The sequence below is a fragment of the Equus asinus genome, chromosome 1 (genome assembly GCF_041296235.1).
Source record: "Equus asinus isolate D_3611 breed Donkey chromosome 1, EquAss-T2T_v2, whole genome shotgun sequence".
NCBI lineage: Eukaryota > Metazoa > Chordata > Mammalia > Perissodactyla > Equidae > Equus > Equus asinus.
Genome location: NC_091790.1, coordinates 191,444,550 through 191,459,327, shown reverse-complemented (window position 1 = coordinate 191,459,327; position 14,778 = coordinate 191,444,550). Strand labels below are relative to the sequence as shown.

Here is a 14,778-nt window from a genome sequence, read left to right as displayed (position 1 = left end):
TGTGGCCAGGAGAAGTTCCGCCCATACCACTGCTTTTTGGTGAGGAACGCTGGGGAATCTAAGAATCCTGAATTCAAACCCAGCCTTGGAGAGAGTTGGAAGGAGCAGGTATTTGGGGCACCTATGGACAGAGTTTGCCTGTCTTGGGGTAGATTGGATGAGGAGGAGATGTGTGATATGTGGGCCTCATTTGCACTCTTTCTCCAGACTTCACAGAAGTAAGGGACCTGTTTGTTCTGATATGTATCTCTGTTGTTATCAGAAATAAGAATTCCTTAATTGTCCTCTTTGAGCTTCCTCTTGGCTGTAGTCCTTCTTTTTGTCTACCTCTACTTTTCTTGTTCTTTACAATCTATATACAATTCCTGGGAAAGTGCTTTCCAGCTAAGCCTACCGGGCTTTGACTATGTTTTGCTCTCCTAATTTGTTTGTTTTGCCACATTGCTGCATCCATTTGCACCAGTTTTGTATATTTGCTCCCTATGCACTCTTAGGATTTTCCACGTGTGAGTTCTCCTCTTCCCTTTGGACTGACCATAACCGGATGAGCCCAGCCCCCTGCTGTACACAGAGAGGCCATTGGAGTGCTGATGAATGACCCAAGTTACTCCTCTGTAGACCTTTATCTTGGTTTAATTCACTTTTCATTTCTCATTTTCTCTAACTTCTGGTTGTATGAAGAGTAGAAGCTTTCTTTTTAGGTGAAAATATTTCAGACTTCAAGGATTGTTGGGTACCAGAGTAAGTTCCCTGGAGAGATTAGGAAGGCATTTTAGAGTAACTTAGTGATGAAATTAGAAATTGCACAGCCCCAGAAAACATTCTAGAACTCTGTTTTTTGTGTTCCTGGGTGAGTAGGTAATAGAATATTTCAGAAGTGCCCTCTGGCTCTTCTTGTAATGTAGCACTTGCACCAAAAGAGAAAGGAGAAAATTATGCTTTCTTTTTTTTTCATTTAGACCAGAGCCCCAGGAACAATCCTCGAAACTTCCATAAATGATCATAAATAAATGAATATTCAGAGTTTAGGATTTTAGTGGAATGTGATTGATTGTCCTTTGTATATGTCTCACTTTAGTATTTAAAAGTCTTTAAGATAGTTCATGAGTCTCCTTAAATATTGTTATATAATATATAGGACTCCTAATTATTAACATTGGATCCTACCACCCCCTCACTCTCCACCCCAGGACTTTGAGGTGGATGGTTCAGCTTTTGGATACCCCGCTCCTAACCCTAACACCAACTCTAGAAGACTAGGGGTGAGGAGGGACTCAGATGGGACTTTTCTTCAGAAGGACGTGGATGCTGAGCTCTTCCATCATGAAGCCACCTGATAATCACTGATATTTAATTTTTTTACATGTATGCACTAGATAAGTGGCACATAGACATTTTTGAGTATAATCATTTTACGTTTGGTATAGTGAACCCAGACATATTGCATGTATGGTATGTCATATATGTAACTAATATGAATGTTTCGCAAATGAAGACGTCTTTACTATGTATGATGCTCTTGGATATTGTATGTTCTATTTGCTTCTGTTTCATTAAAAACCACGCCAGTCACAATGCACTTGTTTTCATGACCCACTAATGATCTATGATTTGGAATTTGGAAATTACTGCTCTAGATAGTTCCATAAGGATGTGAAAAAAGTTCCTTCTTCTCTGTAGGAGAATGATTTACCCAGAGAGTTTATATACACACATTTGTGCATATACACACCCGAGCCCAGCTAGTTCCATTTCTGAGTGAGATGTGTTAGAAGATTCAGTAGAAAGTATGTCTATAGAGTGGCCTGGTTTGAAGCTCCCAGCACAGCAAGTAATTGGGAACCATCGGTTTCTTCTTTTTCCTGGGTCCTGGTTTCTGACTCCAGTGGGAAATTAGCTACTTGAGTGTTCAAAGTATAACATGCAGTAACCGTATAACTCTTCTCTCTCCCCTACTCTCTCTTGTAAATAAAGGAAACAGAAGAAAACAAAAGTAAACCAAATACAAAGAAAACATGAGTCTGTTGAGGCATTTCTCAGTTGTTATAAGATGGTGTTTCACATTCTCGGCTACTTTTGAATGTTTTGCCCAACTTCCTTTAATATGCCTCCCAAGATACAGGGTGATGCTTTATTTTGGGCAACTCTGGCAGCTGCCTTCCACTGCTCGTTTGCAAGGAACTGTATGAGGACAGCCACTAAGTTTATTTTTACATCTCACCACAGGACGAAAATCCACATTTTCAATTGAGTGTTAGATACTCCGATTTAACAAGTTGTGAAATATCTCCTGGCCCAGATAAATATTTGCTAAGAGTACTCCTTTCTCTAAATTAAGACGTTGCTCCTGGAAGACCAAGGATTCATTAAGCCATAAATAGCCATGATCTTTTATGATTTAAAATACAGTAATAAAGGAGAATTTTATGCTGAGCTGTGAATGCACCATGGGGTCTGTCCTATGGTTGACTTTTTAAAGCTTTAGTTTTAAACTCATTCTTCCATTTCATCTGATGGCTGCCTTTTCTCCTCCCAGGCTTTCATGCAAGCTGGGTAATAGCTGTCATCCAAGCTCCCAACGCAGCAGGCCGTGGCATCTGTCCCCGTGGCATCAGGGAAAGTGCCACATCATCTCAGACCTACGTCTCAGTTATGAGGTCCCAGGCTTTCCCATGAAGAGGGCTGGCTTCATCTGTCATCAGTGCAAAGAGACAGCAAGCACTCTTCAAAGGTGTATTTGCTTCAGCAAACCCACAGTAGCCCAGGAGGGGATTCTCTCGTTATTCTGTTAGCTGATGAGGTCAAGGGAATTAACTTTGCCTAGCTGCCTAAACTCAGGACTTAAGTAAGGATGAAAGGCACATAGCAGTGGTACTGAGATCTAAACTCAGGTTTCTCTGCCTTGAGAGCCTATCCCCCTGTTCCAGTGAATGTGCACCAGTTTAGCAATCCTAAAGCCATCTCATCAGCTGTTTTGGTGTCTGACAGAATAACAGGTCTTTTTAGTTTCCATTTTCTAACCAAAGCCGAGGTTTGACTTCCTGACACTTGAAGTAGGGCATGGAGCATCCTTGATTCTTTTATCCATCACTTACTTTTTATCTTTGGTGTATCCAGAGATGAACCAGGACATGTATGTTTGCCCTTAGAGTTTTCATTTGTATCATTTCACTGAACCTTTGTTAGTATGTATCTCATTGCCATTGGACTGGGTTTCACTGTGGCTCTTCTGTATGCAGCTTGGTCCCTGTTGATAGTCACCTTTTCATATCTAATGGTGGACATCTCTCTTTGTTGGGCTGTTGTCAATATGCTGTTAATGTCACTGGATTTAAGAAAGAATCTACTAGTAAGAAGTCTTTCTTATTAATTTTATTAGGTTATAGATTAGGTACCATCTGTACCACCTTGAAAATTACATGAACTGTGGAGTCAGATGGGTTTTGGTTTACATCTTAGGTCTTCTTCTTACTTGAGACAATTACTTAGTATCTTAGTGTATGAAGTTCTAGAACTCAATCAGTGGGCACTCAATTGCTATTAATTTTCTTTCCTTATGACGAAAATTAGTGTTTCTGTTGTATGTGTGTATATGGATTTCCCAAGCTTTATCAGATCATAGAAATCTATTTAGATTTGGGTTGGATGAGCTAACCCACTCTCCTCAGGTGAAATCACTCAGTGTTGTTGATTGATGGCTCATCATTTCCCCCATCGGTTTGGTTCACCTGCGCTAATCTGAGTAGAAGCAGCAGCAGCAGCAAACAGCATGTTATAAATCACTGTTGCTTTCTGCCCAAATTTCAAGCTAGAAAAAAATCTATTTTAAACTATATGTTTTCTCATCTTAAAGAGTTGAATTATAAACTGTTAGAAATCAGGGACCATTAAACAACCATTTTCATTTGCAGTGGATTCAGAATATAATTATCTTTGAGTTTGGAGAGGATATGCTGATGAATGCCAAGTAAAGTGCCACACAACTAGTAAACATGCAGCCTTCCCTGATTGCCCAGCCAGACTTATATGGTCCTTCTTCCAAACTTGTAGCACTTTGCACCTGTAGCTGGGGGTCCCAACTTGAGCCTAAGTCATTCTACCGTTGGGGTTTAGGTGTATCTGGCCCGCTAGAGGTCTGTTTTCAGGAGGGACCGTGGAGCCGGCTGAGAGACTCTTTATCCTAGGAAACAGGGTACCAGGCCTAGTGATCTCAACCAGAAATTGGAAGGGAGGAGTGATTCTGAGTATTGTGTGGAATTGGTTTTCTTGGAGGTTCATGCTCTAGAGACAGGCCAAGGAGCAGGGAATAGGCAGGGACAAAGTGTGGGATGATTGTGGGTAAAAAGGGACTGTTGGTAAAAATGGAAATGGTGATTTCACTTTAAAAACACCTTAAGACTTTAGAGCAAAAGTAAATGGCTTTGGTAACATCTGGAAAGCTGCTGTCTAATGGAGGCCTGGATGGAGAAATGAGCCCGACTTACGCACAGAGCACAGTCAAACTCCAGCACCTTGGGCTGCCAGCATGAGCAGTAGGAGTGTCCTGTGGGAGTTGAGGTGCCCAGCAAAAGTGGCAGTCACATCACTTACAGATGCAACTCTTCAGCAGGCAACCCAGGAAACAGGGAGGCTCCTTTCCATAGTTTAGCTGGCAACAAAGACCTTGTAAACTGGTACCATGGCAGGTGGTCAGAATATAAAGATACAAGGGAAGAGGATTTGTGTCACATGGTCAAACGCAGGTCTTATCTGTGGGCTCACCTGTATATCTGCCCCAGGACTTCCAGAAATACAGCAGGGAGAACCCAGTGAGGGCTTTGGGGCTGGCGTCACAGATGGTGGTCGATAGAATGCATACTCTTGCCAGCCAAATCTCAGCGCTGTGAGATGAATGCTCACCAGGAAGTGGGTATGCAGTGGGTCGCTTAGCTCTCAGTTTTGAAAAGACAGCTGCACTACTGGGTAGGAATGGAGTGTTCTTGGGAGGTCCTGGGAGAAGAGAGAAAAAGTGTCATGAGGAAAATAACTTGCTGCATCAGATGATCATTTAGTTGCAAACTTTTTCCTTTTTCCCCAGCTTTGTTGAGGTATAATTGACAAGTAAAACTGTAAGCTATTCAAAGTGTACACAGTGATGATTTGATATGCATGTACACTGTGAAAGGAATCCTGCATCAAGCTAATGAACACATCCATAACCTTGCATATTTACCTTTTGATTTTTAATTTTTTGGTGAAGACATTTGAGTTTTACTCTCTCAGCAAATTTCAATTATACAGTACAGTGTTATCAATTGTATAGTCACCATGTTATACACTAAGTCCTCAGACTTTTTCATCTTACAGCTGAAAGTTTGTACCCTTTTTCCAACCTCTCCCTGCATCCCTACCCCACCCCAGCCCAGAAACTCTGTTTCTATGAGTTCGACATTTTTTTGGATTCTACGTATAAGTGATACCACGCACTATTTGTCTTTCTCTGTCTGACTTATTTCACTTAGCATAACGCTCTCCACGGTCATCCATCTTGTCACAAATGACAGAATTTCTTTAAGTAGAGTTGAAAGTAATCATGCCATCAGTATTTCTCAGCCTTGAGTAATGTACAGAACGCTTTTAAAGACTGTGTGGCTTAAATATGCATAAACAAACCAGGTCAAAACTGCATGTGATTATACTTCTAGATAACCGTAAAACAAAAAAGGTACAACTAAGTACTAAAAAGACCTCCATATTAATAGAATTTAAATTAACGATATTAATTAATAGGATGACGATTTTGTTTTGCTTAAATTAAAATCACTGCACAAGCTAAAAATATGACGTGGATGTGGCCACACAGGGTTTCTGAGTGAGAAGCCCTCCACTGCATGTGCTGGGGGCTACTCCAGTGCTGCCCCACTCTTATCCATCTCACTGCTGGAAGCAGTATCATTCGGTCCCAACCTGTCCTTAACTGCCTGAAGCCCAGGAGAACTCGTTTCATTGGCACTTGCCGGGCAGAAGTTGGATACACTAGGAAACCCTGCTTCTTCTGGCATCTGAAGGCTCTTCAGGAGGTGGATTCCAGTGAGAGGCAAGTTATCTATGGCAGCCCAGGATTCTTCTGCAAGTGAGTGATTTGCTGATGTTTTCCAGTGAACTTGTCTGGCTTTCCAATGTTACATCACAGCATGAATTTTCTGAAAATCTTCGAGACATGAGAAAAAGCATCTGCTTGTAAAATCTTCCCACTTTGCCATGTGCATTTGGCTTAGAGAAGAGGGGTGAGGGCGAGGAGGGGCCTCAAGTCTTTGCTCAGGCAGAATTCATCGCGAGGGTGATTCAGGAGGGTGTCTTGTGAGATCCTTTTCTGTGGTTTGCAGTGTTCAGAATTTGCAAAGAATTTCCCCATCTGCTCTTTCTGCGGCTTGATGTCACACAGAGCAGAATATACTATTCTTGTCCCAAACCCTTCCTTTTTAAGGGTATGCACACATCCGATTGTAGGGCCAGAACAACTCTTTTTTCTCCTGCTCTTTGTCTCTTCCTGGAGAAAGATCAGAGTCTGTATCACAAGATGGTTTTCAGGATGCCTGGCTCTGAGCATGTGTTCAGTTGAGCAGGCTTTTTCACCCTTTGTTGTTTTGCCTTTGTCTCTGGCTGTGGAGGTACTATGAGCCTTCAAGGACCAGGGGATTGAGGCGCCCTTCGCTGTTTGCCCCCCTGCCATTCTTGTTTTCCCTCTTTCCCTCTCTCTTCCAATCTGCCACCTGAGTGCCCGTTGCTCAGTGATACTGTTGCCATTTCCAGTCACGGCCACCATCTCTGGCCACCTCTTCAGTTGTTCTCATGTTCTTTTTTCTTTTTTTCTCAATGGCCGACAGACAAGTCCCGGCACATCAGGGCTAATTTGGGACATTCACCTCTTACTGAGGACAGCACAGGGACTGGACAAGCTGTTAAAGTGGGCTGATTCTGAGCCCCGGGAAGCTCTGCAACACTGATGCTGGAAGGCGCTGCCGTCTGCATCTTCTTCCAAAGGAAACACTCCCTGGTATTCTGTTCCAATTCAGGCACAAAGTCCCAGCAACATCCCTGGAGCACAGGGGCAGAGATCACCCAAAAGCATTCTCTTCTCTCTCAGATTTCCTTCATGGTTTTGATTTCTTGAATTGCAGAACTCTCCTGCAGCAACTACAGAAGCTTCAGACTTTGGTCATGGGCAAGGTTTCGCGCACCTGCAAGTTGGCCGGCACGCAGACTGGCACCTGCCTCATGGTGAGTTTCCGAAAGGAACAGCACCGTAACTGTCCTGGCCCGCTCCCCAAGCTTGTCTCTCCGCAACTTGACAAGTCCGAGTGCTGTGGGGTTGGAGGAACCATGCCGCTCACTCCCAGGCTGTTTCTCTGCTGCGATGTTACAGCGATTGGCCTGTGGGTGCAGCCTGCTGGCCTGATGGCGGGCAGTCTGTCTCCCTGGACCTCCCAGGTGGTGCAGGTCTAAAGGTTTGCTGTGTGGATCTTGCAATTGACAGCTCTCCGTGTTCTCCCTCACCCTGCAGGTCGTTGTGTTATGCTTTGCCGTTGCATTTGGCAGCTTCTTTCAGGGCTACGGGCCCTATCCTTCTGCCACCAAGATGGCTCTGCCCAGCCAGAATTCCATGTCGGAGCCGTACACAGCCTCCGTTGGTAAGACAGCACTCAACAACTTGGGAAGTGTCTTGTTTCATTTCTCTGGAGCTTTCTGAAAGCTCAACTTTCTGAAGGGAGTCTTATATGAAAGTCTAATTTTTAAAAAGTAATAAAAGTGTAACTTCTCCATTGAAGGGAAGCACGAGGCACGTGGGGGTCTGGTGCCCAGGCTGCTGGGTCTCCCCATGTGCCTTCAACCACTGGGCTGAGGCACCTCTGGGAATTCTCTGGAGATCAATAAAGCACAGTTTGCCAACTTCTGCTCTAGACCATGTTCCCTGGCAAATTCTGATGTCTCCTCTTTCAGTTCTGTTAAGGGGAAGAGATGTGGCTTTTGGAAGGGAAAAGTGTGGGGAAGTGTTAAGCTTTCCATGACATTTTAAGGGAATTCCTATATTTCTGCTCCCACCCAGTGGAATTGTGTATTATTATGGTAAGAATTTGCAAAGTGACATTAAAGAATCAATCTGTCTTACAAAACATTATGCCCAAGATTTGGAGAATTTGGAGACTCAGATGTTAGACAAGAAGTACGTGATAGTCTTCCCTAGATTAATGGTCTCTGAATAATGTAGGAAATAAATGTGTGTAGGGATCATAAAGTATGCGCTAGTACACATATACACTAATAGGATCAAGTGTGGAATTAGGGGGTATCAGATTTAGGGTAGGCACAGTTTTGCAGTTCTGAAAGGCCTGTGGTCTTCACCAGGCAGGTGTATCCCTGCCAGGTATATGACTGAAATGCTAGCATTTCAACCAAATAATTTCAGTGGTCCCTTGGGACATTCTTTTTTTTCCTAATGGAATATGTCTCTAAATTTAAATGGAAGCCAATGGAAACATAGTCTCTATGTTGTGGAAAATTGCTACGGAGCCGTCTAGTTATGCAACTATCCTATAAAACAAAAGGGACTGTCTCCATCGTTTGATTTATGGCCTTGGCTTTGCGTCTTCTCTCCAGTTTCTAAATGAAAATGCAGTTTCTGCCCTTGTACCTTCTCTCCATGCTTCTTATTTTAGCTGAGTCTAGACATCTCCAAGTGTTCGACTCTCATTCCCCGTGAATTGTCTCCCCCAGATGGTTATGGGTGGACACGGAGGCGAGTTTTATTTTGAAAGCAGGGGGGTAGCAGTTTGCTTCGTGTTTATTTGTTTTTCTCTTGTTTTCCCAGCACTGTATAATTGGTATAATTTTTCAATGCAGAAAACTCTAAAACCCTGAAGCCTTTATAGGAAGCCAGCTCCAGTTGGCACCCTCAGTCCTGGGCAAGAAGAACCTACGAATTGTCGTCATCTGCCCCCGGCCCTGGGCACTGAGTGGCGGGACGTGGTGTGCCCCTGTGGTCTCTTGCTAATATCTGTTACTTTGCTCTGTCCTCAGTGAGATCCAGGAACCTGCTGATCTATGAGGAACACTCTCCCCTGGAGGAGTCATCCACCCCAGGCTCGGCCGGGGAGCTTGGGCACTGGGACCGAGGCTCCTCCCTGCTCAGGGCTTCAGGGCTGGAGTCCAGGCCAGACGTGGATCTTCCTCATTTCATTCTCTCGAATGAGACCAGCCTGGAGAAGTCAGTGCTGTTGGAGCTGCAGCAGCACTTGTGAGTCAAATGGATACAGATTCCACTCCTCTGATGCACAGATGATGGCTTATGAGTCAGCAACCTGGAATGTGGGGTGGAGACTCTCCCACTGGCCTAGTCCAGTCCCTCAGCTCTTTCAGGACCTGTTCTCAGGACCAAGGACTCTGGAGAATCCACTGCTTACCAACAGCTGCCCTTAGCAGAGATGGGGAAAAGACCTAGTATGAGCTCCCCTCATGTCTGCTGCGTCATTAGGGAGCTGGCAGTGATGGCTCCAAGAAGTGGGCAGAGGGCTTGAATCCCTTCCTTGCTATCTTCAACCTCCCCTCAAAGCCACTCAAGTAAACATACAGCCCAGTAACGGCAGTGTGCTTGCTATGCAAATGCAGCCTCAAGATACCTTCTTGACTTCTAATTATAGATACATGGATATTATGCTATAAATCAATATATAGTTTTATGATTTGTATGTAAATAAACATATATTAATAATTATAAGTACATATATATATATATATATTTTGTACATGAGGAAGATTCTCACTGAGCTAACATCTGTGCGAATCCTCCTTTATTTTGTATGTGGGATGCCTCCACAATGTGGCTTGATGAGCGGTGCTAGGTCCATGCCTGGGATCTGAACCTGTGAATCCCAGGCCACCGAAGCAGAGTGCACAAACTTAACCAATGCCCCACTGGGCCAGCCCCAATATAATCACATATTTATAATTAGATATTTGTATTGAGGAACCTCATTTGAGAGACACTATGCATATGTGTTTCCATGTTGAAAATAACATATACTTGGCTCCAATTCTCCATGAGTTGTTTCCCTGAGATCATTATGGGGAGAAGTCTTTTTGTAAACATAAAGGCTTGTGTGACTGCCAGTATTGTTATTGTGCCAGGGGAGGTACCTGGGAATGTCAGACAGCACAGGAAGGAGGGTCTGCATGCACAGCTCCTGGTTGTGAGTGGTGTGGTTGGTGATCTAGCTGAACTCTCTGCTACCCAGAAATGATGCTATTCCAACGCAAGTGGGAGAGATTGTTTCAAATTCTTCAGCTTTCTTCTCCTAATGCTACAAAGGAAGAAGGTTCATAATTATCTATACTTTTCTATGTTTGCCTTGTACATGCATATTTAACATTTACTAGTGCTTACTATTTTAAACACTATGCAAATATGATATATAAATCCTTTTAAATACTTTAAGAGGTTAAGCATTATTATTATTATTCCCATTATAAAGAAATTGTAGTGCTGCCACTGGGAGCTAGTGAAAAGACTCAGCTGCTTGATTTCTTGGCTCCTGAAAGAAGTCTTCTCCCCTCTCAGCTCAGCTATTCAAGGTCCTATTGGAATCCCACCTGTTTTGGGATGTCTCCTGGATAACAAGGCCCTCATAGCCCTCCTCTGAATGCCGAGAGACTTTCTAGGCTGTTTAATAACATATTTATATTCATTTAATTTATATTATATTTAATAACATGTTTATATTACATTTAATAACATTTATTTTGTTACATATTTATTTTTATTTCAAGTTTTTTTTTTTTAATCTTTATCTAGATTATAGCTATTCTAGACCAGGGACCAGCTTTTATCCTTTTATTTTCTCTTCCCAGAGTCTAGCATGGGACTAACCATCCTCGGTAAATACAATAATTTAAAGTCTTTTATGACAGCTCAGTATCAAACCGCCATGTTTATCCTCTGGCTAGGGATGTCTCCTCTTGGGTGAGGACGAAGGCAGGAACGTGGACTAGTGGATAGGCTGGTAGTGAGAGACTTCAGGAACAGAGGATTGCTGCCAGGAAGGGGAAGGACGGGAACTTGCTTGGGGCAGCCGGCAAAGTTGCAGTCACGGACTGATTGCGTTAGTCGACCAAGCGTGAAGATCGTAGTTGACAGTGGTGGCTAATACTTCTTTTTCCTTTCCTTGCCTTCACAGGGTCAGTGCCAAATTGGAGGGTAACGAAACACTAAAAGTTGTAGAACTCGACAGAAGAGTGAACGCCACCTTCTAAAGAGGCAGTCTCCACCTCCTCCTTTCTCTTCGCTCTACTTTTATGTCCCCAAACCACCTTGGTCATAAGCTTTTTCTTTTTGTCACCCAATTTGGATGAAGACATGTACGAGCAGTCGTGGCTTTGGATGGAAGGACAGCCTGCGATTTCCACCTGCAGTGACGGCACCTTCCTCAGCAGCAGCCCCATGTCCCCCTCTGCAGAAGGGGGTCTGGCATCGCTCCCTCCCTTCCGCTTACTGCCATAGGAAGTTATTTTAGGGTCAGGGGTGGGACAAGCCGGCTTGTTTCTACCGATAGTGCCAAAAAGATGCCGCCTGGTTCTCACCTGGGAGGTTTGACCACCTCTTTGAAGAAAAGATGACTGTTGTTCATTTAAGACCCCAGACTCTCGCCACAAAGACACCAGGATGCCTGTTGGGATCTGGCAAAGCCCCGACAGATGTCCTGCCTTCCTCAGCCTGGGTCTCTGGTGTGTCCACCCCCATCAACCCTGGAAGGCCAGGGCCTCCAGTGAGCACCCCCTGCCGCCATGCCCTTTCCAGCCCTCACCGATGTCCTCCCGGCACTGGAGCGCGGGCTCCCCCTTCATATTCTCAGGCCGCACGTGCAATGCCTGAAGGAATCAGGCTCTTCTACTCCAGGCAAACCTGCCCCATCTTATTGCTTGTAGGACTTCTCCATAACCTGTGTCCCCACATCCCATAGTTCTGCCTCCCCGGCTTCTCCTCCCCATTTGTAAATAGTATTTATTAGCTTGCTGAGGCTTCCTGCACCACCACACTGAAGAGATCTGATGCCTCCCTCCAAGCCAGCGAAGTCTGCTGTTGGCCTTTGGAGCTAGGAGGACACCCTGGGCTCTGGGACCCCCGATCTTTCTAGGCCATGTTTCATTTCCTTTTCTTTTTCCTATTTTTCTTTTTTTTTTTTTTTTTTTTTTTTTTACTGGAGGCCTGGGATTACAGTTGGGAAGTCCCCTTACGCCTGTGTCCTCCGATGGAATGAACGCGGAGGGAGAGATGGAGCAGTGCCGTGCTCAGGCCTGTGGCTCTGTGGCCAGAGGCCTTTTCTGTCCTGTGCCCCTAACAGAGAAGGGAAGCCCTGGTCCTGACAACAGGCGTTTCGGACAACCTTGCTAGCTTGTCTCTCCACGCCTGCTCCTGGCCCCTCCTGCCCACCTCCCCAGGCTCTTCTGCTTTCTCCTCCTCTTCTGCCTCAACACAGGGGTGGGCCTGAGGCCTGGGGTCAGAGTAGGTGGCGTTCATGTCTCCACAGTCTTACCTTCCGTAGTCAGGTTTGGCTACTTCGCAGCTCACCCAAAGAGATACAACCTAACCCCCAACCTACTTTTATAGTTTTTAATGATTAAAGTAACTTTTGTAGTTTAAAAAAATCTTTCCTCTTTCATACGAATAAGAAATGGAAATTGCCTTTTTATTGTATAATGTAGAAGACTCCTCTTAAATGTTTTTCCTTAGCTTGTAAAAGATTTTGTGTAGGGAACTTGCTTACATTTTGTATTTTATTTTTAGTACTAGCTGAAGGGCCTTTAACTCGACCCACCAACTGCATTGTCATTGGAAGCTTTGCTTAGGAGGGATTAAGCCCATGCCTGGGCCTTCCATTCCATATCAGATCCAGGATTTGGTGTCGTTAACATTGGCCATAATACCTCGTAAGCAGATCCCTGCTTTGTCTGCCTAGGTACACTTGGGGCTCACTGTGAGTGGTTCCTCTCTCTGCCTGCGGTGATGGAGAGAGTTCCAGACTGGGAGATGGCCAAGTTCATCTTCTCGGCAGTGTATGAAAGCAGATCGGGACTGCACTGGTCCTGGCAACCCTGCTGTCTGCACGGTCCTCACTGTCCACTGCGTGGGTCAGGGAGGGCTGAGACCGCCTGAGCTGTGCGCGAGGAGGGGATGCTAGCCCGCCCCCCGCCCCATCCCCACACCTGCTTCTGTCTACTTCCTTCTCTCCCGCTGTTCTGCTCTAGGTCCTCCTGGGCTTAGGTATCAGGCACAGGCAGCCTATGGGGGCCTAAGAAGGCAAAACGATAGAATTAACTCAAGTAGTATTTGGACAATGAAAAAGGAAAGGTTTCATATTTAGGGGCAGAATTGTGAGAATGGATCAGCCTGCCCACCTGCCGCAACTGAACCAAATGGGGTTTTTAAGGCTCCTGGATTAGCCAGAGTGGAAAACCTGCTCTTCAGAATGAAGGAGGAGGGGAAGGGCGGTGAGCTTCTAGCTCCTTCTAGCTCGAGGATTTCGTTTTTCTCCCCTCCTACCTATGCTTGATCTCACTCTCTCCAGACCTCCAAGAGCAGGGTTTTCTCTCTGGGAAACTATTCTTCCAGAACTGAATCTATTTTCTAGGGACCTGGGACACCAGCCTGAGAGCTCAAGTGGCCATTTTAAGGGGGTTCTAAGAACCGACATTCTGCCCTCTTCTCCTTGCGTGGGTGAGAAGAGGGAACTAAACAGTTATCTCTTCAGGAGGGCGTAATGAGGTCAAGAGGGCACAGAAGAGTTGAATAATACCAGATTGTGTCAAATAATTAATGGATGCGTGCACGTCTTCTGTTCTAGGGTTCAGCCCTGAATATCAGCAAATTTGTTTTCCCCCAAGAGCAGTCCCATAGACTAGTCAGTCACACCCCTTAGTCTCGATGATTCCAAATAGTAGCAGACGTCGGCTTCCAAACTTCAGTTTCAAAAAATACGAGACCATCAGCACGACCATAAGCCATAAAGAATAAATATGTTAGTTAAAATATAGATTAGTTATATTTTTCATCATGTAAACAGGCTTTCTTCTTGCCTTTCATTGATTACCCTAGTGAAGGAGATGTCTTGCAAAAATTCAGAGAACAAATGCTTTTTTGCTGGAGGAGACCTGAGTAACCCAGACCCCCCAGCGTGGTTCTTTTCACAGCTCTCGGCTTTGCACTTAGAAATGGATACTGCAAACGAAAGGCCTCGGGGCCAGTTTGAAGAAGGAGTTTCTGTGAAGCTTTGGGACTCTGGAGCCTAGCTCGCAGAAAGAGAGTGTTATATAAAAATCGGACAGCTGGACCAAGTTGCTCCTTTTGGGCAGGAGGTGGGAGTGAGGTTTGACACCAGTGTAGGCAAAATTCGATAACCTTTTGGTTAATGTAAATGATTTTGATTTGGAGACTTAATTTGTAGGTTGTGAAAGTGGCTTTTAGCTCAACTTGTTTACAAACCAGCTGTAAATACCATGTTTTTTGCTTCCTAAATCTCTCGGTTTAGCCTGAATGCCAGAAGAGGGCTGTGAATCTCATGTGCCTGTAGAGTGGGAGTGTTGGATTGATTTGTCTTCATTCTGGCAGTGAGTTGGTGTCCAGGATTTTTGTCACAAGCGTTTCATTAAAATTTTTCAGCATTTCATGGCTTCTTCCTCCCATGTCCTCAGACCAACCGAAACCAGAAAGACAGGCCCTCCCAGGGCCAGCTCGCCTGAACACACATG

At 44.6% G+C, this 14,778-nt stretch overlaps 1 protein-coding gene across 1 annotated transcript in view; it reads left to right on the top strand.

Annotated features, from left to right (window-relative positions):
- CREB3L2 (cAMP responsive element binding protein 3 like 2) overlaps positions 1-12,786 on the top strand; it is a 107,346-nt gene extending 94,560 nt beyond the window's left edge. Inside the window, exons 9-12 of the mRNA XM_044778361.2 lie at positions 7,161-7,260; positions 7,544-7,670; positions 9,058-9,274; positions 11,211-12,786. Of these exons, the coding sequence (XP_044634296.1) occupies positions 7,161-7,260; positions 7,544-7,670; positions 9,058-9,274; positions 11,211-11,286 (520 nt within the window). The 3' untranslated portion in view covers positions 11,287-12,786. The remainder of the gene's footprint in view (positions 1-7,160; positions 7,261-7,543; positions 7,671-9,057; positions 9,275-11,210) is intronic.
- The last annotated feature ends 1,992 nt before the right edge of the window (positions 12,787-14,778 follow it).